At 45.4% G+C, this 26,062-nt stretch overlaps 1 protein-coding gene across 4 annotated transcripts in view; it reads right to left on the bottom strand.

Moving 5' to 3' along the window:
• The window catches only part of HECTD2 (HECT domain E3 ubiquitin protein ligase 2), a 120,044-nt gene that overhangs the window by 79,500 nt on the left and 14,482 nt on the right, over nt 1–26,062 (bottom strand). For all 4 annotated transcript variants that reach the window (XM_075612860.1, XM_075612861.1, XM_075612858.1 and 1 more), the window contains exons 2-3: nt 16,281–16,410; nt 9,812–9,950 (exon numbers count right to left, since the gene is read on the bottom strand). In XM_075612860.1, coding sequence (XP_075468975.1) covers nt 9,812–9,950; nt 16,281–16,407 — 266 coding nt within the window. In that variant the 5' untranslated portion in view covers nt 16,408–16,410. The remainder of the gene's footprint in view (nt 1–9,811; nt 9,951–16,280; nt 16,411–26,062) is intronic.

Genomic DNA, 26,062 nt, shown 5'->3' with positions numbered 1-26,062 from the left:
GCCTCCGTCCCTTCTGACTTCAATAATCTAAACGCCTGCCTCTTCTTTTCGTCCCCTACTTGTTTATTTAGCCACATTGGTTTTGACATATTTCTTTTATACATATTACCCACTGATAAGTTATTTATGGCTGTAAACCCCACTTATTGCAATGATAAGTATGCTTTTCTAACAATGTTTTAAAGACTGACCATTTATCTTCTACATTTTTCCCTGCAAAAACATCATCCCAATGTATTACTTGCAGATTAGTCATCAGTTTATTAAAATCTGCCTTCCTAAAGTTTAAGGTCTTTGTTGAACCCAGGTTTGGTGGAGTAAGGTGCTCAAAGTGTACTATATATAGGAAGGAGGGGAGCACACTCTGGATATCAATGCATTAATTAGTGTATATACTGGGCATAAAGCAATGGGGCACTAGATACCCTGAAGGCTGGGGTAGGTTGTCCAGAAACAGCCTCCCCTACCTCATTGGGTTGGCCCTGAGTACTCACAGTATTCACTCAGCAACCAGAGTCTCCCCTCCACCGCGTGCTGCTGAAGAGAGATGAAGTCCAGCAAATAGAAGAGAATGCAGCGCACCACGATCCAAAGAGAAGAACAGGTCTGGCCAAAAAACAATCTTTATTGAAGAGTCATAAAAACAAGGGATGCACGCTAGACACGAAATGCGTAGAAGGGCTGCATCCCTTGTTTTTATGACTCTTCAATAAAGATTGTTTTTTGGCCAGACCTGTTCTTCTCTTTGGATCGTGGTGCGCTGCATTCTCTTCTCTTTGTTGAACCCAAGTAATCTGTTTTTTGATCATTTATTTCAAATGAGACCATGTTATGATCACTGTTACCCAAATGTTCCAGGACTTGAATATTTGCTATTACTTCTACATAGTTTGATATTACCAAATCCAGTACTGCCCCTCTCTCGGTTGGTTCCTCAATAATTTGGGTCATATAATTGTCTAAACTGGTAGAATAGAAAGAAACCCAGTTTGGGCACTCTACCACCTTCTGGATGATGAAACAACAAATGACAAAGAACATAAATGCACAAAAGGATATAACAAAACAAAAGACACACCAATAAGACTACTATTATATGAATTAAACTCTTCTCCCTGCAGCTTGCACAAACTCTCACCCAGAGTTCTAATAAATCTGTTTTTGTACGCGAGTACATTCTCTCTCTCTCCCATTTTCCTTATCTTTTTTCCATGTCTAATTTTGGAGCCCAGCTGAGCTGACCAGTTCAGAAGAAGCTATTATAGGTGAAGAGGATTTTTTTCTGATCATGCAAAATACAGCTAAACCCCGTTATAGCGCGGTCCTCGGGGGCTACCCGATCCGACCGCGCTAGAAAAGGGGTCGTGCTAATTTTTTTTTAAATGGCCGCCGCGCGCCTGATTGGGAGGTAGGGGGGAAGGAAGAGGTGGCCGGAAGCCCTACACGTCCCCCAGAAACGGCCCTCCGAGTCCAGCCGCAACCTGCTCCTTACCTCCCACCACCGGTATCCACCCCCCTCCACCGGCATCCACTTCCCCCCCCCCCCCCCCCCCCAGGCCCCCACACCTTCCGGCCCTCCGCGGCATAATCAGTTTTGGGCCTAGCCCACGCGGCCCTCCGAGTCCCAGCCTGCTCCTCACTCACCCCCCCTACCGGCATCCACATCACCCCCCCCCTCCTCCTGATGCCAGCTCCGCTCCGATCTCAGCAGCCGACACCAAAGGTAGGGAGGGGGAGTGGGAGGTGTGGTGTGCTGTGCAGTATAGTGTGCTGTGAGTGCTGTGAGAGTGTGTTGCGAGTGCTGTGAGAGTGTGTTGCGAGTGCTGTGAGAGTGTGTTGTGAGTGCTGTGTGCTGTGAGAGTGTGTTGTGAGTGCTGTGTGCTGTGAGAGTGTGCTGTGAGTGCTGTGAGAGTGTGTGCTGTGAGCAGTGTGCAGTGAGTGCTGGGAGTGTGTGCAGTGAGAGTGTGCAGTGAGTGCTGGGAGTGAGTGCAGTGAGTGCTGGGAGTGTGTGCAGTGAGTGCTGGGAGTGTGTGCAGTGAGTGCTGGGAATGTGTGCAGTGTGTGCTGGGAGTGTGTGCAGTGAGTGTGTGTGTGTGTGCAGTGAGAGTGTGTGCAGTGAGTGTGTGCTGTGAGCAGTGTGCTGTGAGTGCTGGGAGTGTGTGCAGTGTGGTGTGTGCAGTGTGCAGTGATAGTGTGTGCAGTGAGAGTGTGTGCAGTGAGAGTGTGTGCTGTGTGCAGTGAGTGCTGGGAGTGTGTGCAGTGAGTGCTGGGAGTGTGTGCAGTGTGTGCTGGGAGTGTGTGCAGTGAGAGTGTGAGTAGTGTGCAGTGCAGTGAGTGCTGGGAGTGTGTGCAGTGAGTGCTGAGAGTGTGTGCAGTGTGCAATGAGAGTGTGTGCAGTGTGCAGTGAGAGTGTGTGATGTGAGCAGTGTGCAGTGAGAGTGTGTGCTGTGAGCAGTGTGCAGTGAGTGCTGGGAGTGTGTGCAGTGTGTGCAGTGAGAGTGTGTGCAGTGAGAGTGTGTGCAGTGAGAGTGTGTGCTGTGAGCAGTGTGCAGTGAGTGCTGGAAGTGTGTGCAGTGTGCAGTGAGTGTGTGCAGTGAGAGTGTGTGCAGTGAGAGTGTGTGCAGTGAGAGTGTGTGCTGTGAGAGTGTGTGCTGTGAGAGTGTGTGCTGTGAGAGTGTGTGCTGTGTGCAGTGAGTGCTGGGAGTGTGTGCAGTGTGCAGTGAGTGTGTGCAGTGAGTGTGTGCAGTTGCAGTGAGAGTGTGTGCAGTGAGAGTGTGTGCAGTGAGTGTGTGAAGTGAGTGTGTGTGCTGTGTGCAGTGAGAGTGTGTGCAGTGAGAGTGTGTGCAGTGAGAGTGTGTGCTGTGTGCAGTGAGTGCTGGGAGTGTGTGCAGTGAGTGCTGGGAGTGTGTGCAGTGTGTGCTGGGAGTGTGTGCAGTGAGAGTGTGTGCTGTGAGCAGTGTGCTGTGAGTGCTGGGAGTGTGTGCTGTGTGCAGTGAGTGCTGGGAGTGTGTGCAGTGTGTGCTGGGAGTGTGTGCAGTGAGAGTGTGAGTAGTGTGCAGTGAGTGCTGGGAGTGTGTGCAGTGAGTGCTGAGAGTGTGTGCAGTGTGCAATGAGAGTGTGTGCAGTGTGCAGTGAGAGTGTGCTGTGAGCAGTGTGCAGTGAGAGTGTGTGCTGTGAGCAGTGTGCAGTGAGTGCTGGGAGTGTGTGCAGTGTGTGCAGTGAGAGTGTGTGCAGTGTGAGTGTGTGCAGTGAGAGTGTGTGCTGTGAGCAGTGTGCAGTGAGTGCTGGGAGTGTGTGCAGTGTGTGCAGTGAGAGTGTGTGCAGTGAGAGTGTGTGCAGTGAGAGTGTGTGCTGTGAGCAGTGTGCAGTGAGTGCTGGAAGTGTGTGCAGTGTGCAGTGAGTGTGTGCAGTGAGAGTGTGTGCAGTGAGAGTGTGTGCAGTGAGAGTGTGTGCAGTGAGAGTGTGTGCTGTGTGCAATGAGAGTGTGTGCAGTGTGCAGTGAGAGTGTGTGATGTGAGCAGTGTGCAGTGAGAGTGTGTGCTGTGAGCAGTGTGCAGTGAGTGCTGGGAGTGTGTGCAGTGTGTGCAGTGAGAGTGTGTGCAGTGAGAGTGTGTGCAGTGAGAGTGTGTGCTGTGAGCAGTGTGCAGTGAGTGCTGGAAGTGTGTGCAGTGTGCAGTGAGTGTGTGCAGTGAGAGTGTGTGCAGTGAGAGTGTGTGCAGTGAGAGTGTGTGCAGTGAGAGTGTGTGCTGTGAGAGTGTGTGCTGTGAGAGTGTGTGCTGTGAGAGTGTGTGCTGTGTGCAGTGAGTGCTGGGAGTGTGTGCAGTGTGCAGTGAGTGTGTGCAGTGAGAGTGTGTGCAGTGAGAGTGTGTGCAGTGAGAGTGTGTGCAGTGAGAGTGTGTGCTGTGAGAGTGTGTGCTGTGAGAGTGTGTGCTGTGAGAGTGTGTGCTGTGTGCAGTGAGTGCTGGGAGTGTGTGCAGTGTGCAGTGAGTGTGTGCAGTGAGTGTGTGCAGTTGCAGTGAGTGTGTGCAGTGAGAGTGTGTGCAGTGAGTGTGTGAAGTGAGTGTGTGTGCTGTGTGCAGTGAGAGTGTGTGCAGTGAGAGTGTGTGCAGTGAGAGTGTGTGCTGTGTGCAGTGAGTGCTGGGAGTGTGTGCAGTGAGTGCTGGGAGTGTGTGCAGTGTGTGCTGGGAGTGTGTGCAGTGAGAGTGTGTGCTGTGAGCAGTGTGCTGTGAGTGCTGGGAGTGTGTGCTGTGTGCAGTGAGTGCTGGGAGTGTGTGCAGTGTGTGCTGGGAGTGTGTGCAGTGAGAGTGTGAGTAGTGTGCAGTGAGTGCTGGGAGTGTGTGCAGTGAGTGCTGAGAGTGTGTGCAGTGTGCAATGAGAGTGTGTGCAGTGTGCAGTGAGAGTGTGCTGTGAGCAGTGTGCAGTGAGAGTGTGTGCTGTGAGCAGTGTGCAGTGAGTGCTGGGAGTGTGTGCAGTGTGTGCAGTGAGAGTGTGTGCAGTGTGAGTGTGTGCAGTGAGAGTGTGTGCTGTGAGCAGTGTGCAGTGAGTGCTGGAAGTGTGTGCAGTGTGCAGTGAGAGTGTGTGCTGTGAGCAGTGTGCAGTGAGTGCTGGGAGTGTGTGCAGTGAGTGTGTGCAGTGTGAGTGTGTGCAGTGTGAGTGTGTGCAGTGAGAGTGTGTGCTGTGAGCAGTGTGCAGTGAGTGCTGGAAGTGTGTGCAGTGAGAGTGTGTGCAGTGAGAGTGTGTGCTGTGAGAGTGTGTGCTGTGAGAGTGTGTGCTGTGAGAGTGTGTGCTGTGAGAGTGTGTGCTGTGAGAGTGTGTGCTGTGTGCAGTGAGTGCTGGGAGTGTGTGCAGTGTGCAGTGAGTGTGTGCAGTGAGTGTGTGCAGTTGCAGTGAGAGTGTGTGCAGTTGCAGTGAGAGTGTGTGCAGTGTGCAGTGAGAGTGTGTGCAGTGAGTGTGTGCAGTGAGTGTGTGTGCTGTGTGCAGTGAGAGTGTGTGCTGTGAGCAGTGTGCAGTGAGAGTGTGTGCTGTGTGCAGTGTGCAGTGAGAGTGTGTGCTGTGTGCAGTGTGCAGTGAGAGTGTGTGCTGTGAGCAGTGTGCAGTGAGAGTGTGTGCTGTGAGCAGTGAGTGCTGGGAGTGTGTGCAGTGTGCAGTGAGCAGTGTGTGCTGGTAGTGTGTGCAGTGTGCAAAAAAATGTAAAAAAAATGTTAAAAAAATGTAAAAAATATTTAAATTTTTTTTTTTTTTTTTAAACGGGAGCCACGTGAAAACCGCGTTATAACCGAATTCGCGTTATAACGGGTCGCGCTATAACAGGGTTAAGCTGTATCTGCACCTGCACAGAGGAGCTGGGTGAAGTTTGGTGACGTGGTTTCTTCCTTACTGCCTAAGATCATATACTCTGCTTAATTTAATTTGTTATCTTGTAAGTGCATCTATTTATAGCAGGGATTATCTATTTTTTATTTACAGATTACACTATGGTCTGTTTCTGTTTTTCCTCTCTCCTGTGAGATCTGGGTCCTTTTTTCTATTACCTTCTGGATGATGAACGAGTGTACATACATACATACATACATACATACATACATACATACATACATATATATAAAATATATATGTATTCAATAGTATCCAAATTAAAATATTGGGTGTTAAAACGATAATTAAACGCAAAAAATATTGTATATGTAAACACTAAATATGTGTTCAAGATCAGTCGTAATGACTTCATGAGTAGGTGGACAACTAATAGTTTCCCAGACATAATCAGAAAATAGATAATGTAAAACAATGTACAGGTATATGTAGTGTGATAAAGTCACACAGAAAACGATTACTTCAAGTTATTGCTGCTAAAGGTGGTTCTACAAGCTATTGAATCATAAGGTGTACTTCGTTTTCACACATGGCTTCACCATTTTGGCTTTATTTTTGTTAAATAAATCATGACATGGTGCAATATGTCATGTGTTGTTCATCTGAGGTTGTATTTACCTAATTTTAAGACCTGCTAAGTAATGATGATTGTTATTATGTCCTGATATGTAAAACCATAGAATTCAAAGAGGGTGTACTTTCTTTTTCACACCACTGTATACAGTATATATATAGCCGGGACCCTCTTTCCACCCTTTTCGGTTGTTATGGGTGGGTATGCTGCAGTTAAGGAACACTCCGATAACGGAGGTTCCGTATAAGGGAGCCGCCACGTTGTGGTTGGCGTCAGCGCAGACTTAGCCTAGCAGAGGTTGCGCATGCGCAGATTGAGGGTGAGGAAAAGCCCGCGAAGGAGGTAGAGCACGACGGCTCCCAGCAGCCCCCGCGGGTCCCGTGATGCGCCTGGACCAATGAGGTGCGAGGCCAGGAGGAAAAGGAAGTGGTGGCGCGCACGTGAGGTCAGAGTTGGTGGGACAGGAGAGGAGAAGGAGCTTCGGTGTGGGGAGGCAGACCGCCCCCTACTTAGGCCGCATGCCCCAGGCCCAGTGAGGCCCGAGTGCCCGTAGAGACAAGCGAAGCTAGGGACTGGCCATAGTTAGGTTCCGGTTCCCTTTATTGCCACACTATCACCGCTGGGACAGTTCTAAGTGAGCGGGAGGTCTGGGCTCAGACCCCGCTATCGAGCCGCAGCGTGTCTGGGTGGGATCGCCCTAGACACCTACGGGTGACGTCATCTACACCTCGCTGATCCTTTGTGAAGATTGTAGCCGCACCGGGTACTGGAGTGCCCGGCAGGTAATTCTAAAGTGCACCAACGGTACCATCCTTCACTCAGGACACAGTGGCTGCGCAGTCACACTCATACACATTCATTGACTCACTGGAGGGTGGGAGAACTATTCCCAAGGGGAACTGGACACGGGGTGGGGTCACCCGGTGAAGGGAGACGGGAGGGTGAGCGTTCAGCGAGACGCCGAGTATAGTGTCTCCTCTAGGGAGGGACACCTGTTGGTCTAACATATATAGGTAATGCAAGTAAAGTTAATTGGTTAAGGGATATTGCTGTGTGTGTGTGTTATGTACATAAGTCCTGCGAAGACCCACTTCCCCTCGGGCGGAAGCTATCGCAGGTGGAGGCGCTGCACCGAGTTATAGGCATTGTGTGTACCCCAGGCTCTCCGTGGCAGAGGCTCAGACCCTGTGAGCCTACAGGTAATACAGCATATGGTAGTGGCCTGTGTTCGTTAGGAACCAGGGCTACATATACATATATATATATACACATACATATATATATATACATATATATATATATATAAATATATATATACATATAAATATATATATACATATATATATATACATATAAATACACATATATATATATACATATATATATATATATATATATATATACATATATATATATATATATATATATATATACATATATATATATATATATATATATATATATATACACATATATATATATATATATATATATATATATATATATATATATATATATATATATATATATATACTGGACACCTAACAAGCTCCTATTGAACCCCCAAAATAACCACAACATATATAAACATATATATAAGCCAAATCTAATACAGAGTGCTTTTCCTGGTAATGTACAGGTTATTAAAAGCTTCAATCAGACTTAGAACTTTGCAACTAATATTGACAGATTTATTATTAATCATTCTTCCTGGTATTGCACAGGTTATTAAGAATTTATATTAGTGTTAGGGACCCCTGGAAATGTGGTCTGCCGTTCAGTGGCTCAGGGGATTACAACAATTTTGGCCAAAAATGTTAAACTAAAAGACCATTTTATTTAATTGATATTTATACATATATATTTAGGCACTGTACCGTGTATGAGTTTCACTGGATGTGCACTGAGCTCTGTCTGTGTTTTATGTTCTGTCTATGGTTTTAAATATATATATATATATATATATATATATATATATATATATATATATATATATATATATATATATATATATATATATATATATATATATATATATATTAATATATATATACATACATACACACACACACACACACACACACACACACACACACACACACACACACACACACACACACACACACACCGTATTTCATCGATTCTAAGACGCACTTTTTTTCCCATTTCCACATGTGTGAAATTGGGATATGTCTTAGAATCGATGTTTAAAAAAAAAAATAAACACACACAACAACTTCTAGAAGTGTCTGTGTGTGTCTCCCCCCTTCCATCCATTCTCTCCTTCCCCCCCCTTCCCTCTATTCTCTCCTCCCCCCCCTTCCCTCCATTCTCTCCTCCCCCCTTCCCTCCATTCTCTCCTCCCCCCCTTCCCTCCATTCTCTCCTCCCCCCCTTCCCTCCATTCTCTCCTCCCCTCCTTCCCTCCATTCTCTCCTCCCCCCCCTTCCCTCCATTCTCTCGTCCCCCCCTTCATTCTCTCCTCCCTCCCCCTTCCCCCCCCTTACCTCCATTCTCTCCTTCCCCCATTCCCTCCATTCTCTCTCCCCCCCCCATCCATCTTCTATCCGATACTGTCTCTCTCTCCCCCCCCCCCCTTCTGTCTGTCTCTCTGCATTCTGTGTCTGCCTCTCTCTAGTTTAGATAAATGTATGGTACAGCTCAACCCCCTTATAACGCGGTGCTTGGGGTCCAAAGAATCACATCGCGTTATAAGCGGATCGCATTAGAAATAATGTACAATTGTATGCATTGTACAATAAAGTATTTAAGATTCTAATAATCGTCTTGTAAAGTATTCATAAATACAAAAATTGGGAGCCACGCTTGCATCGTGTTATAAGTGGATTTGCGTTTTAATGGATCGCGTTATAACAAAGTTGAGCTGTATTGTCTGCTAGTTTAAAAAAAAAAATCTGGCTTTTAATATAATGGTTTTTTTTCTACAAATTTTTTTTTATTAAATCAAGGGTGCATCTTAGAATTGAGGAAATAGGGTATTCCGTTGTTTTAAGAGTGTACAGTCTATATGTACTAATGTATCCTTGCCCCGTCTGCCACAATAGTGCCAGTGTATGGCTAGGATATGCGGATTGCTTAAGTAATGTAGTCATATAATTGTCTTTAAGCATCCCCAAAAACCTGTTTCCTTTTGTTGTAACGCTAATCTCATTGCCCCAGTCTATGTCTGGATAATTAAAATCACCCATTATGCAAACATGACCCAGCTTTGATGCCTTCTCCATTTGCAAAAGTATTTTAGCTTCCTCAATCTCACAGATATTTGGTGGTTTATAGCATATCCCTACAAACATTTTCTTTATACTTTTACCTCCACTGCTAATTTCTATCCACAAAGTCTCTACATTTTCATCATTCCCTTCATAAACATCATCCCTTATAATAGGTTTTAGATCCGGTTTAACATATAAACATACTCTACCTCCCCTTCTATTTGTTCGATCCTTCCGAAAAAGGGAATAACCTTCTAAATTAACTGCCCATTCATGAGTTTCATCCCACTATGGTTCAGTAATGCCTATGATATCATACTGCTCCATTGCAGCTATTAATTCAATATACATTTGTTCAAGACGAATATTTCCGCTTTATGGACCTCAACTTGACATTTAAAGACACAATACATGGTTTGAGTAAATTGAAGTGTTTACAGATAAGTGTCTGCACTCAGTTTGAGGGTGGCTAAGGTGATGTAATCAACAGCAAGGGAAAACAACTGGCGTCAACATAACTACTCAATTAAATACTAGTGTACACACACACGTCAAATAAGTAAAATTAATTAAAAACAAGGCTTTTAAAAAAAAAAAAAGGTTTAGTTTTCAAAAAAAAGAGCAGAACTCACTGAAAGTCCTTAAGAGTTTTGGTACGTATGGGGATCGTTGGTTCTGGAAAGATGGGCGCCTTCATTTCCGGAGGCAACGTATCGATTGAGATGCGCTGTTTTTGTCGGACATCAAGGCAAATTGGCGGTAAGTCTCTTACTTTAAAAGAAAAACGGAAAGACTTATTAGATCTTTTTCTTTTTTCATAATCCAGTGCATCTACAGTATGTGATTTTGATTTGAAAGTATAACAGTTAGTTATGTAATAACACCAGACAATAGAAATGAGCGGCAAGATATGACATTATTCAATATCTTTAAACATTAAATAATGAAAATTACATATCCAGAATCACAGATTGGCATTATGATATTGATGTTAAGAATATACATTTCTTGTTGGAACCACTTGTGTGAATGTATGAAAGTGCAATTCTGTTCCTCTTGCAGAAGTCAGCACTTTGGGAGTGACTAGTAATCAGAAAGGAGCTGTTCGGCAAAATATTACAAGGAGGAGTATTGGAGAATTCATATAGTTGCGTTTATCTTATGTAACATGCTCCCCCACCCTAAGGGAGATTCACTGCTGTTACCTGGTGTTGGTGCTACCAATTAGGCTGAGTCCATGCTGCCACAGACCGCGCGGCGCGATCAAATGCCTTAAGGCACTGATCGCGCCCATAGACGGCGCAGGAGGGGGTGCGCGTTGCACGACGGCAGGTCACGATGGCGGTTCGCCCAATGAGGGCGAACAAGCTCCGTGACTCCCCTAGACACGTCCCCCACGGCGCGTCTAGCATGGCCAAAAAACGCACCTGCTTCACGCGGGTGACGTCACGCAGGCGCAGGCTTCCGCTCAGATGCAAGCTGTATGGACCCAGCCTTAGGCTCACAGGAGGCTCTGAGCATCCGCCGGTGGTATTTGGGTTAAGCAGGACAGGCTTTTGGTGATATGGTTAGTTCTCTTCCACGGGGTTGCAGCCTCTCCATTCGCACAGGGCCTATCGTAGATAGTTGCAGTTCCCTGTGGAAAACACTCACCCTCTCCCTGAAGAACTGCAGCCTCAGGCAGAAGTATAAAACAGTAACTGGCCTTTATTCTTTAGGTACAGCAACAGCATACAGAACAGTGAGCAGCATACAGCACATCCGTACTCTTTCCTTTCTGCAGCAAGAGAGATTATCCCCCACTGGACCCTACATAACCCAGCAGTGTCACCTCACAGCTTGCTCTTCTCTTGGTCCCTGGAATCAACCGCCAGTGCTTGAGGCCCCAAAGGTCTATCCCTGTCTCCCACATTCCTTGGTGGAGTATGGGGTAGATGATCCCACTTCCCTGAGGGAGGGGATGGAAGGTGAACCAGAGCCCTGGCTCCACACTTCCACACACAGAACAGACTACATTTGGAACTGCAGCCCCTTTTTGTTACCAGAGGAGGGGCTCCAGGTCTCAGCACGTATGGGCAGTACCCAGGCCATAAGCCACACACCCCTCCTACCCCCCGTTCACTCAATGGAGCTGCTTACTACAGCAAGGGCAGATTTAACCCTAACACTGCCTGCGCCGATACCAGGACTTACGTGTTAGGCAGAGAAACTAGTAGCCAGGGGCTGCACGACTACACTTGCAGCATTTGATACAAAGGGTCCCCCCGGAGCTGAACCACTGCACGCCAAGCAGAGACCCCCAGGTTCCCGAGGGCTTTCATTTTGAAATCCCCTTACAAGAATTCTTGTCCGGGAGAAACAATATGGCCAAAAGGGGCAGCTTCGCTATGATAGCCAATAGAAAGCCATGACATCATCTTGAGATGACAGTGCAGCTTCCGATTGGGTAACCCTGCAGCCATCTTTGATTTTCCTTTCTGCATAAAGTAGAGGAAATGATATCTTGGCCATCAGAGATCCGAAAGCTGTGAGTGCCGCGTTTCAACTCCAGAGCCTCCAGTCATTTACTGTATAAAGATTTAAAAAAAGAAAAATTAAATTCTTGAATATGGGGGACATTGCTGCATTAACTACAGAAGTGCCATGTTTAAGCAACTTCAATATAAAAGCCTACAAATGTATTTTCATTGAAATCCCTGCAATGCTTCTGACAGACGGCACTAGCAGTGTTATTGTTTGAAGCAGTGAGAGTTGCTGGCCTGAGTGGGAGATCCCGGTGGTGTGGCGCTGTTTGCATGTCCTAGAATTGTGAATGAGCGAAGCAATGCAGAAGGGACTTCAGCAGCCACTGATCATATCCAATGAGTCACATCAGCCCACACGTTAGCAGCCATCAGTAGCATTGATTTCAGAGAATTGTTTCTCATCTGTTTTCACAGCTAGAGATTGGAAAGACGTCACAGGGATACACATGAAAGAAAAGTCACGTAAAACACAATGTTATGTTCATCGTAACACTGATACTGCCCTGTTCTAGTCTACTCCAGCAGTGGAGGAAAACTGGGGAATATATATATATTTTTTTACTCACCATAACTTAACTCAGTATTATGGTTGGCCCATCCTTTAGCTTCTTTGCATACCCAGTTAATCAACCCCACACTGATGAGACCCATTAAGGTCGAAACAGCTGTCTGTGGGTGGTTTTCTGGGTATGCACCTTAACCCTGGCTGTGCTCAAAGCTGTGACCATGCAGCAAGCTTAAGCCTATAGGGAACCATGTTAAAAATGTTTTTGAAGCAAAAAGTGGCACTGTGTGCTCATTTGCATGTCATTTCCCAGAATCCCTTGCTGCAGTGGAAGTGCTGTGTGCTGGGTGATAATGGGGAAAGGCGGGGTTGCAGACCTGCCTAAGACATGCAGATGAGCATACAGTTGTATTTACATTTGCATATATATATATTAGTGTAGTAAGCACGCATTATGAAGTTACAATGTTAAGTTCAAAATTAATTCACTGTTGTGTTAATTTACCAAGATGATTTGTATGAATTTTGCTTCAATTTAGCAATTTAACGGGTTGGTAAAGGAACAGCTAGGGTAAGAGTTGCACAGCAGTGTGTTAAAATAAATAGTACAGGGCATGAATTATTATTTTTAATGGTCCACTCAGTTATGTCAGGCATTTCTAGTTTCGCCTACCAAGGGCATTTTCTTACCTCCCAAATGTAAAATATTTCTCTTAATTTAGTGTTTTCAGTCTTATTAAAATAGAGATAAACTTCAGTGTAAAGTCATATACAGTGTGTATGTATGTGTGTATATACATACATATACATATACAAATATACACACACACACACACACACACACACACACACGTAAATGTATGTACAGGCAGTCCTCTGTTATCCGACACAATGCGTTACTCAAAATGGCGTTGGATAGCGAAACGTCTTAAAGCGAAACACGTTTTCCCATAGGAACACTGTTTAAATGAAAGGTTCCATTCCTGAAGGCATTTTAACACTAAAATACACCAAATATTTTATGCAGGCAATAAGATACGCAGCACACACATAAATTATATAGTGTATATATATAATATAACATAAAATATAATAATATAATATAATATAATATATTATATAGTATAATATAATATAATTTATATATTATATTACACAAACAACGTTGCAAAGCGTTGTAAGAGCGTTGGATAAGCCATTTTGGCGTTGTAAAAATGTACATAGGTATGCATTGCATAGCGTTGGATAAGCCATTCGTTGTAAAGCGAAGCGTTGTAAAACGAGGACTGCCTGTACAGTATTTATACATATATACACAGCCAGTTAATGTACAGTGTGCATGGCCTAAATATGGCAGTAAGGAGTCAGATAGAGAAGTCTCATGCTGGGGCCTGGCTTGCTGCAAAGCCATTGTGCGGTGTGCAACTGCAGACCCCTCGCCGTCTGTCTGTGCAGGAGGAAAGGCGTTGTGCTCTTGGCTTAGGTCTCAAGTCACCGAGCAGCTTTTTGATGGACATTAATGGAGATCAAGACTAAATTTGACCTGCAACTAATTTTTTGGGCCCACTATTGGGAGTTGTGTTTCCTTTTTTTCCCCCCACTTATTTGAACTGATTCAGCAAACACGACACTCCAATTTCCAAGCAATTTGTGACAAAGTCATTTCTGGCATGCCAATAAACAAGGAAAATTGCTATGACGTACAACGTCCTCCTTTTATCATTAGCCGCTGTATTTGGTGCCAGTTTTTGTTTTTCTAGGAACGGCACTTCACATTTTGTTTGAGACCCAGGGCCTCCCGGTTTAGTTTAGCCCTGTCCAAGGCACAACTGCAATTTAAGTATATTTCTGCTTTAAAAAAACACCCAGTTCCACTTCTATGATCAGAGAAATAGGAAATTGTACAAATTGCTTTTACATCTTCGGTTCCATCCTGAGTACATACATTGTTAAACCCTCCACTGTTTTTTCTTGGAGAAACATTGATGTAAAATGCGATAATGGGATAATGAACATAAATGGTCAGGTGCTGTGTCCATCTGCCAGAAGCTCAATAAAACTGTTGGCTGTTCTGGACGACATGCTGCAATAGTTAAAAATAGTAGAGGAGTTATAAGCCTGACAACATGGCACTTTCCCTGTAATTCTAACATATTTAGCTAAGTGGCATTGCACACTTTGATGTTTGTTGACCTATGGCAACCTGTATTGGATGATTTTGTAAGAGTAAGAGATTTGGGGCCAGATTTAGCATCCAAGACACCTACTTGAGCTGGGGGACATCTTATGGTCCACTACTTCCAGTGCAGGAATGGTTCTTACGAAATAGTATTATTTAGTAAATATTGGTTAGTCGTCAAAGTTCTTTAGCATAAAGATTCATTTTACTGTGTGTTTGCATTCAACATCAGTACATCATACCGTTTAGGAATTCGCCATAAAAAATAAAATCCTGATTCTAGTTGGGATGGAAGAGGCCATATAGAGAGTTTTATTTCTTCTTGCAGATTACCAATAGAAGGCTCTCGAGAAGCTTCCCGTTTCCTGTAGCATGGTCATGGGAAATCTACTCATAGGCTTACAGATTTTGAGCCCTTTGTCTCCAAACCCGAATGTGAGTTCCTGCTTCATACTGCAATCACGGACTGTCTTTCAAGGCTGGCACCTGTCATTGCTCATGTATTGATGACATAGGAAGGAACTGCATAAAACATGGTCCACAAAGCCTTACCAAAGAGAGGCCAACTGGTAAAGTGAGGAATAGAAATCATCACCTCTCCCCTCAGCAGCCCAAAGGCCTGCACATTGTAAGGCGCTGATGCCTGCATGTTCCACCCACTGTGTACTTGCCAGTATAATTCTGCCTGTTAATGCTGCACAATGAGTGTGTCCATGCCAGTGCCGTACAATGAGTGTGCCCATGCCAGTGCCGTACAATGAGTGTGTCCATGCCAGTGCCGTACAATGAGTGTGCCCATGCCAGTGCCGTACAATGAGTGTGCCGATGCCAGTGCTGTACAATGAGTGTGCTGATGCCAGTGCTGTACAATGAGTGTGCCCATGCCAGTGCTGAACAATGAGTGTGCCCATGCCAGTGCCGTACAAGGAGTGTGACCATACCAGTGCCGTACAAGGAGTGTGCCCATGCCAGTGCCGTACAAGGAGTGTGACCATACCAGTGCCGTACAAGGAGTGTGCCCATGCCAGTGCCGTACAAGGAGTGTGCCCATGCCAGTGCCGTACAAGGTGTGCCCATGCCAGTGCTGTACAATGTGTGCCCATGCCAGTGCTGTACAATGTGTGCCCATGCCAGTGCTGTACAATGTGTGCCCATGCCAGTGCCGTACAAGGTGTGCCCATGCCAGTGCCGTACAAGGTGTGCCCATGCCAGTGCTGTACAATGTGTGCCCATGCCAGTGCTGTACAATGTGTGCCCATGCCAGTGCTGTACAATGAGTGTGCCCATGCCAGTGCTGTACAATGTGTGCCCATGCCAGTGCTGTACAATGAGTGTGCCCATGCCAGTGCTGTACAATGAGTGTGCCCATGCCAGTGCTGTACAATGAGTGTGCCCATGCCAGTGCTGTACAATGAGTGTGCCCATGCCAGTGCTGTACAATGAGTGTGCCCATGCCAGTGCTGTACAATGAGTGTGCCCATGCCAGTGTACTTTCGCATTGACATAACAAAAGTGCAGCCTTCAGGTAGTATTAACTTGGGTAGTCAACATGCAAGAAGGATTGGGAATCAGCCATGTAAGTTTATGTAGTACATTACACATGCGATTTAATCAACAACTTGTAAGCACAGTATTTAGAATTTGAAAACGAAATTCTGCTGCCATCAATGAACTGGTCTTTAATTCAGTTGACAAAAACAGATTTTTTTGTTTAGCTTAGATACCATTTAAAATGATTGCTCACCATACCGGATCCTAAACAGCTCTAGCAAAAATAATAATGAATTCCTGCTTAATCATATACGTCTGAATTTACTATAACATAGTACACTACTCCGCAGTTACAACTGGAATAGCTGTCTTCATAGCAGTATTGTTTATTGGTGCTTTACCATTTCTGCTGTTGGGTATAACAAACTGTGCAGGCGAGTTCCTATTCCCAGCTGCTTCTTTCTTCTGGTTGATCGTTGAAATAAAACTACTGAAAGTAGAGAACTGGCCCTTGGCTCCTCTCTCCATACCCTGTAATTAAAGGAAATAATTACTGCACTTTAAAATAACATTGGTCTAGAGTTAATTTCCCTTACGTGAACATTTGGAAACAAAAAGTGTCGGTTTCCCTTCAGGAAAAAAAAAATGATGGCAATTTTATATTACCATTCCTGGCTACATATAAAAAATTTTTTTAAATACACCGTTACTATAACCTCAGCCAGAACAGCGGCCCATCCATTTGGTCAGTTTTATAGCACGATTATAGTTTTTAACCTGTACAAAATGCTGTAAGAATTACATTAAAGCTGCAGTTCAGTCAATATCCTGCATGTGTGGTTTTTTTTAATAAATCAGTTCTGTAGTAAGAAAAAATACTTTTAGCATTTTCTGTTTTTAAAAAAACAACTTTGAAAGACCAATTTTCTTTCATTCTATTTTAACAGCCATTTGCTAAGGCACTGCCCCTTCAATGTCCTGTCACAAGCCCTGGAACACCCCTTTGTCAGCCCTGCCCTCCCTCTAGCACAGGGGTGGGGAACTTATTTTTCAATGCAGCCACAGGTGTGGTGAATTAGAAGTGAAAATAGCCATACCATGTAAAAATGTAGGTATTATGCTGCGCATGCGAAAATTTTAAAGACACGGTTTGAAAAAGTTTATAAATTCTCAGACCATAACCCCCCTCAAGCTCCCTCACCCCCCTCCTCCTCCTCCTCCTCCTCTCACCCCCTCCTCCTCCTCTCACCCTCCTCCTCTCACCCCCTCACGCCACCACCACTATCCTCCTCATCTCAATTCCCCCATCATCATCATCTCATGTAAACTCCCTCATCTGCCCCAGCACCCTTCATCATCTGCCCCAGCACCCTTCATCATCTGCCCCAGCACCCTTCATCATCTCATGTAAACCCCCTCATCTCCCCCAGCACCCTTCATCCCCTCCCTCAGCACCCTTCATCCTCTCCCCCAGCACCCTTCATCCTCTCCCCCAGCACCCTTCATCCTCTCCCCCAGCACCCTTCATCCTCTCCCCCAGCACCCTTCATCCTCTCCCCAGCACCCTTCATTATCTCCCCAGCACCCTTCATCATCTCCCCCTGCACCCTTCATCATCTCCCACAGCACCCTTCATCATCTGCCCCAGCACCCTTCATCATCTGCCCCAGCACCCTTCATCATCTGCCCCAGTACCCTTCATCATCTGCCCCAGCACCCTTCATCATCTGCCCCAGCACCCTTCATCATAAGCCCCAGCACCCTTCATCTGCCCCAGCACCCTTCATCATCTGCCCCAGCACCCTTCATCATCTGCCCCAGCACCCTTCATCATCTGCCCCAGCACCCTTCATCATCTGCCCCAGCACCCTTCATCATCTCCCCCAGCACTCTTCATCATCTGCCCCAGCACCCTTCATCATCTGCCCCAGCACCCTTCATCATCTGCCCCAGCACCCTTCATCATCTGCCCCAGCACCCTTCATCATCTCCCCCAGCACCCTTCATCATCTCCCCCAGCACCCTTCATCATCTCCCCAAGCACCCTTCATCATCTGCCCCAGCACCCTTCATCATCTCCCCAAGCACCCTTCATCAGGCGGCAGTCCCCCTCATCATCAGGCGGCAGCAGCCCTCTACCCCCTGTCCCAGGCATCAGCCCCCCCCGTATCAGGTATCAGCCCCCCCCGTATCAGGCAACAGCCCCCGTATCAGGCATCAGCCCCCGTATCAGGCATCAGCCCCCCTCCCCCCCCCCCATCCCAGGCATCAGCCCCCCTACCCCCGTCCCAGGCATCATCCCCCCTCCCCCCGTCCCAGGTATCAGCCCCCCTACCCCCGTCCCAAGCTTCAGCCCACCTACCCCCCATCCCAGGCATCAGCCCCCCTCCCCCCCCGTCCCAGGCATCAGCCCCCGTTGCCCCCATATCAGGCATCAGCCCCCGTCCCCCGCATCAGCCCCATCTCCTAACCAGATCGCGGCGGCTGAGAAAGAAAGGGAAGGAAGCGGCGGTGGCGGGCTGGCCAGGGGAGGGAGAGGATGGGGGGGGAGCGTATCAGCGCATCAACTTCTGGTGCTGGAGGGGAGGAAGCGCGTCACACCACTGAAGCGGGCTGGGAGGAGGGAGAGCGCGCCACACAGCCGGAGAATGCTCCTTCCCTACCAAGTAAGGGAAGGGGGGCTTGAGGGGGTCAGTCGCGGGCAGCACAGGGAGTCCCGGCGGCCCTTACTGTATGTTGTGGTTACTCAATTCGCCACACTTTGACTCCCAATTCGTCACAAGTGGCGAATGGTGAAAGGGTTGCCCACCCTGGCTCTAGCACATGTCAGTGCAGGAGTGCTCATGAATATTCATGAGCTTCCACTGAGTGACAGAAGCAGAAGAAAAACATATGCCATATCTAAAGATTTCACCAATCAATACATGGAGAACGAATTGACCTGCAGCTATGCAGTTCTTTAGGTAATTAGAGATTGCACACATGAAACTATTGAATTAAAAAAATAAGTAAAAAAAAAAAAAAAAAAAAAGACTGAACTGCAGCTTTAACTAGGGTACAAATAACTTAACTTCAACCTCTTTACAGATGTAATAACCATTTACTAAAAAGGTTGACTGCAATATCTGTTTAACCTATAGTAATCTACAGATACAAAAAAAGAAACTATAGCCTTCGTATTTAAGTAACAATTATTATTTAAAGGCTGCTGTACATTAAAGCAAAGTTCCATAATGTAAGAGCTGTGTTGTTTTGCTGTAATGTTAAGAAGGAAACACATTTGTGAGACAGTTATCACCCAGCTACCAACAAAAAAAAAAACAACAATATCTATTCCTCATCTACTATGTAACTTTTGGGGTTTTTTGTTTGCCTTCCTCTGGATCAATAAGTATAGATATAGGATAAAGTATCTGTTGTCTAAATTTAGCATAGGTTGAACTTGATGGACGGAAGTCTTTTTTCAACCTCATCTATTATGTAACTATGTAATATATATTAATATTAAACGATACTACTGAAGAAAGGTTGGACATTGGGCGTTATTGTTTGCACTTGCAGTATCCTAATTTTGCAGCTAAGATGCCTATAAATAAGCCCATATGTATGACTTGATGAGGTCTCACACAAAATCCATATTGCTGGTTGTGTAATGCCGGAGGATTTGGCAACACAGTGCAATTTGAAACTTTGAACATTTATTATCGAATGGGCTGAATGAACTATCAACACAATTATCATGTAATAAACTGATTATGAGCCTTGCAAATGGAATACAGTTCAAGCATGACAACAGATAAGCCCTGTAAATTGAATACAATTATGTGTCGGTTTTATATAACTCATCATCAAATCACCTATTGTACAAGGCTAGTTGGCTATCACTCCCAGACAAAGTTCTGCTTCAGGGAAAACGTGCTCACACAGTGCACCAGTATTCTGCACAATTCGGGGGCTATTTATCAAGCTCCATTTGGGTGTTAAATTGATGCTGGGAGAGAAAAAAAAAGTGTTTGCACAGTTTACCAAAATGTGTTACTGGTGCAAACAGCAAAATACAAGCCTTTGATATGGGGGTGGTTAGTTAGGGAGGAGTCATGTGATGTACATATAATAATCAAATCATCCCGTTCTGTGGCTTGTTGTAGACATGATGTAACACTTTTGAGCCAAACATTTTGCATTCATTTTTAGGAAACTTGATTAAGGAGTTGTTAATCAGACACTAATAAATGTAACATGAAATGTTTGACATGCTGCTAGAAGCACATACCCTGAGCTTGACAAAGAGACTCCATGAGTCATAGGATTTAGTCATTGGTACATCTGTTGCATTTGGTTCTGCCAAATCTATTATAATGCTGTTACGATGCTTCCATATTGAAGTACAGTTTATGGAGAATACAGAGATATGTTAAGGTTGAAATGGAATTACAAATAAATACGAGTTTGAAAGCAACAGAAAACAGTCATTTAAACACCATATCTTTAAATGGGTAGCCTTTTAAAATAAAAGAAGCTAGGTTTAAAAAAGAAGAAATGTAACCGCCTATCAAGCTCGAGAGAGTGAAACGCGTAGGGTGGAGCTACACAGGCATTTGGAGGACTACTCAGCGGTTGGTGGACATTCTGGAGGCATTCTCAGCCGAGAATTGATTCCTCTGTCCCCGGGTACCAACTAACTTTCCCTGTGAACGGCCGTTGCAGCTGTAACACCGGTGCTGCGTCCCGTCTAGAATTCGACGTTGGGTGGTTTCAACGCCTGCATTTGCATTTTGCTTCCGAGTGTATTACTTTTTCTGTTTTTAAGCTATAAAGCAATCTGCACCATCAGTGTCTTTTCTATTTTTCCTATCTGGGACCTCCTTCCCCCCTTTTTCGCTTCAGCTAGCCCTGCCGGAAAACAACGAGGGTGTCTGGATGTTCATAGGAGTTGGTTACCCTGGATAACCGCAACGCTTGAACCACTCACGGACCATGTGAGTGGGTTATATATTTATTACTTCATCAATTTGAATTCACTTTACGGTATTGCGCTATTTTTGCATTTTTATTTGCACATATACCTGGATCTATTTGCGCTCCCGAACCTTTTTCTGCCGTCCATCTATGGACCTGGATTGAGTCCTTCTCAGGAGCAGCACTACACACAGGGACTGGATACATTATTCCATTTTTATCACACACATTTGTGTTCACTTCCATCACATAGAAATGATATTTGCGCTCTGTTTCCTTCTGGTTGTGTTTATAAACGAAGTCCTGATATTCTACATCAGGAGAGACCAACACCAGTCCTCAAGGGCCATCAACATGTCTGGTTTTAAGGATATCCCTGCTTCAGCACAGCGGTCTAGGACATTTGGTGAGGCCGTTTCGCTGTGACCAAATGACTGCCGCCACTTGGCCGCAATTCACCTCGCCGCTTAAATGCTAAGGAAAGTCTCTAACCTTAACCCTTACCCTAAAACTAACGCTACCCCCTGCTCTAAAAGCCTTAACCCCATACCACCGCTAAAACCCCTAAAGTTAACCCCATACCACCGCTAAAACCCCTAAACGTTAACCCCCTACCACCGCTAAAACCACTAAAGTTAACCCCCTACCACCGCTAAAACCACTAAAGTTAACCCCCTACCGCCGCTAAAAACACCTAAAGTTAACCCTCTAAGCACTAGAAACTTATATTGTAGAAGCGGCTGGCGGCGAAGGTTCCTGCAGCGGCGTGTCAGTCTGTGGACAAACACCAGCGGTCATGTGGTCAAGGCAAAATTGCAGCGACCAAATGTCCCATTCCGCAGCACAAGTGGCTCAATCAGTGGCTACGTCAATGATATCCTTAAAACCTGACCTGCTGGAGGCCCTTGAGGACTGGAGTTGGTCACTCCTGGTGTAAAATATCACAATCAATTTTGACCACTGGTTTTATTCCCCAATACACTGTAGATAACGTAGGCTGCGCTTATACTGCCGACGACGCGACCAATGACGTCACCCGTCACCGTCGCGATAATTGTAATTTAAGTTTAGGCGACGTCGCTCGCTACAAGGCCAGCGACGTCAGAAAGGGGGAGTGCAGAGGGACGGAGAAGCTCTCTGATTGGCCACAAGGGGAGACTGTCGCCGAAAAAAAATCAAACAACAGGGACTACCAGATTTTTGTTAGCGCTGTCGCTTGGTCGTGCAATATAAGCGCCAACGAAGGCGACAATGCATTTGTTTTGACAAGACGTCGCTGGCACTGTAAGCGTAGCCTTAGGTTTACTTTAATTAATTCGTTTTCGTACTGAAGAGTATAAACTACTACTTAAAGGAAACTGTATTCTGGAAAAATGTTAGCGATATATAAAGCATAAAAAGATATTCACGGCCCTTTTACCAAGATCTGAGGAGCGTAGAATTATAATGCACATATGGTTATATCACTGACAAAGGATTAAAGGGAAAAACATCAAATTATTTTTTAGTGTGAGATCAATCAATTTCGACACAAAAGGAAGCTAGCCCATGTGAAAGAGGAAACATATCAACACGTTTAAAATCAGAATAGAAATGGTTCCTCATGTTTTTAAAAACATTTGTTACTTTCATTTTCAGAAAATTTTCAGGTTTAAAAAAAAAAAAAGTGTTAAATCTACAACAATTGGAGAATTAACCTTTCGATTGCCCTAAAGTTGGACCGGGTGCGCCAAAGCCCTCAAGACATTATTGGTACATCATGGGCACTTGCTTATTTCCATGAGACAGATCGGGCAAGGACAAACAGAGTATCAGATCCAGCAACTTGGGATGCTCCTAAGGGCTGTTCTATAGTGCGCGCGCGGCACTTATAAGTGGCTGAGGTTAGTCAGCCTTTCTATAATAGGACCGCGCAAGCACGGCAGTGAGCGTGCAGCCGGCCGACAGAGGGGAAGAGCAGGAAAATAATGATTTTGCGCCGCTACAATGTATGCGTGTGTGTGTGTGTGTGTGTGTGTGTGTGTGTGTGTGTGTGTGTGTGTGTGTGTGTGTGTGTGTGTGTGTGTGTGTGTGTGTGTGTGTGTGTGTGTGTATCTGCACAATGTTAATAAACATTTTATTTTTATAAATGTTTTTGTTTAATAATAAATAATAAATGACACATACACACAAACAGACACAAACACACACACAATACCTTCCCTGCCTGTCGGTCCCGGCAGCAAGGAATGTATACCCACAAAAAGCGTGCGGCATGTGCATGCGTGTTCACACAGGTGCGCGCGCGCGCACGGATACACACTGTATAGAACGGCCCCAACAGTGGTCTAAGACAATATCAAACAACATGGGTGCTATGCCAAAATATCTGGTCAAGATGTACTGTAGTAATCATAGAAAAATTGAGTCAAGCACATCAAAAAGTAAAGGAATTCAATGAGCAGCAAAAAAGGTCATTTTAATGACAAATAAGTATTTTGGATGCTACTATGACTTCAAGTCATTAAAATGACTTATTTTGCTACTCGTTGAATTCCTTTACTTTTTGGTGTGCTAGATTTTTCACAGATCGCGCTAAACCAGGGCTGGCTGAGAGTTTGGAGGGGGTGGGGGAGAGCACAGGGGCTTCTTACCTTCTCTGGCATCTCCTCCTGCATTGCCATGGCAACGCGTCGCCAATATTATGTCGCGGATTCACGTCGTCGAGGCTGGAGAGGCGGGCCAGGAGGAGAAGCTTACAGCTCCGGAGAGAAGGTAAGAGGCACTTACAGAGGCCCCGCGCTCTCCCCAGGCAATCAGTTTAAATGTTGTGGGGAAAAGTGTGGGGTTTCTGTAAGAGTGAGGCACGGCCATCACGCCTGCCCTGGGCTAAATGCTCCAACAGAGCAGACCGGGAAATCGGCTGTGGGCGCGCATTGCAGCGGAGTTACCGGGGCCTTAGGCTGCGCTTATAGTGCGACGTCGCTCCGAAACAAATACATTGACTCCGTTGCAAGCGCTTATAGTAAGCACGATGGAGCGATGTCGCGACCAAAAAGTTTCGAAGCCGGGTCTATTTGATTTTTTAGAGACAGTCGCCACGAGACGCAGGCCTTGTCGCCAGCGCCGTCGCTAAAAATCAAATTACAACTTTTGCCAGTAGCAACATCGGTCGCGTCGCCGTCAGTATAAGCGCGGCCTAAAGCTCACGTTATTGTTTAATTGTAAAGGGGCAACATATTTCGCAGCGCAGTACGGTGGGGTACAGAGTTATGTATACTACATCAACAGAATGACATACAAATAAGGACAAGCAAGCGGATACAGAAGGTAATGAGGGTCCTGCTTGTGAGAGTGTGCAATCTAGAGGGAATAAGGGGCAATGTAGAAAAAATGTAAAGTGGCTGCTCATTGTGGGGTGGAGTATGGCCCAGCTGCACTACTGATCCCAATAAGTTTTGGGGGTGTGGATGTTAGGGGTATTAGTGTGGAGTTTGGTCTAGCAACACAGCTGGTCCCAGGGAGTGTCTGATGGTATGTGGTAAGGAATTCCAGAGAGAGGGGGCAGCGCGGGAGACGTCTGGCAGGCGAGAGTGAGAGGAAATAATAAGGCGGATGTCATGGACAGAACGTAGGGGGCGTTTACTTTTAGGGATATCTATGAAGATGAGGGTTGAGATGTAAGGGGGGCAGGTTGTTGAGAGCTTTTTAAGTCAGAGCTAGGGTTTCAACTTTGATTCTAAAGGATATGGGAAGCGAACATAGGTTTCTAGAGGGGATTACGGCTTTTTAAAACAGGTTCTTTATCAAACAAGTGCTACTGTAATAGGCGAAATTGCATGCTTAATTAAATAATCAATTACATTTATTTAACAGCTTATTGCATGACACTGTTCAAGTCCTATAATACGGGAGGGGAGGGGAGAGAAAAAGGTGGGGTAACCCGGCTCAGCCACTGTGGTATGAGGGTAGAGACTGGAAGTGGTGCTATCAGGGATACAGGTATACACTGAGAAACAAGGAAAAGAATCCCATAAGATGCACTCACTCGGGATAGAGCTCAAAATAAATACATTTTATTATGATATCAAGAGAAACACCCTAATTAAAACCTGAAAAGGCAGCGCATGTTTGTCCCAGGAGTGTGGAATGCTTGCTGTAAGTCTATGCCCGGGTGTAAACACAATATGAGTGACCCAGGGAAAGGACTGATGGGTAACCTGTGGTGATAATAATAATATAGATGGTGCCTACTTAATAGTCTATTATATATACCTCCAAAATTGGTTGTGATCGCATATAGGTCATATGGAAGGTAAATGCACCAAATGGATACTCATGTACTGTTACCCCTTAGGAGAGGAAGTTCAAGGTTGTTGGCTCAAGAAAACCTCCTTATATGTGAGGGAAGAGTACAGAGTGGGGAGAATCACACTACAGGCAAAGTGTTGTTGTTCAGATATAGTCTACTCGTGAATGGGCATTCTACTCTGCTGTGTGTGGGTATGTAGGGGTTAAACGTATGCCCCACTATCCATAAGTTTCAAAGCAAATAGCAGTGATCATTAACAGCCATATGGAGTCAAAGGCAGCAGATCACCAACCCCCCATATCACGGAGCACATTGCAGAAGGAGTACCTGAATCGCCGAGTTAGTGCAGGGATCTCTCACCAGGTCAGGATAAGAACAGTCCCAGCCCTAGCTAGTGGGATCCACGCTTGGCCCACATCTCAGTTAGCTAATCGCTAAGGTAAGCACTCCAAGCTGGGATCCAAAGTGACCCAACTACTACCTAGTTGGTCGCGCTGATGACGTCACACGGGACGTCTCACCCGACACGTGTTTCGTTCCTGCTATGGAACTTCTTCGGGGGTGGGCGGGTCTATGCTCCCTGCAGCCTTTAATTTACTGAGGTTGTCATGGTAACCTGGTAGCCTCGTCATGACGATGTATATCATGACACGCAAAGGAGGAGTGGTCTGAACAGGGAGACAAAGACTAAAAACCGGGTCCTATTGGCCCATAGTACAGGTTAAAAAAAATATAAGGGGAAGTCTCATGGAGAGATAATGACAGGGGCATATTAGTAGACACTAAAGGTGTTGAAGAGTGTCTCTGAATATTACGTGCTGGGTTAAAAGCGATCAGTGTTAATGGTAAATAAGTGAGGAAGGGGAGAATGTATAGCAAGCCCTTTTTAAAGGGGCAGGATGATTTACAGAAAGGGGGTATAAACAAAACCCT

The sequence above is a fragment of the Ascaphus truei genome, chromosome 8 (genome assembly GCF_040206685.1).
Source record: "Ascaphus truei isolate aAscTru1 chromosome 8, aAscTru1.hap1, whole genome shotgun sequence".
NCBI lineage: Eukaryota > Metazoa > Chordata > Amphibia > Anura > Ascaphidae > Ascaphus > Ascaphus truei.
The sequence above is the reverse complement of the archived record's forward strand: the minus strand, read 5'-3'. Positions and strand labels throughout refer to the sequence as shown.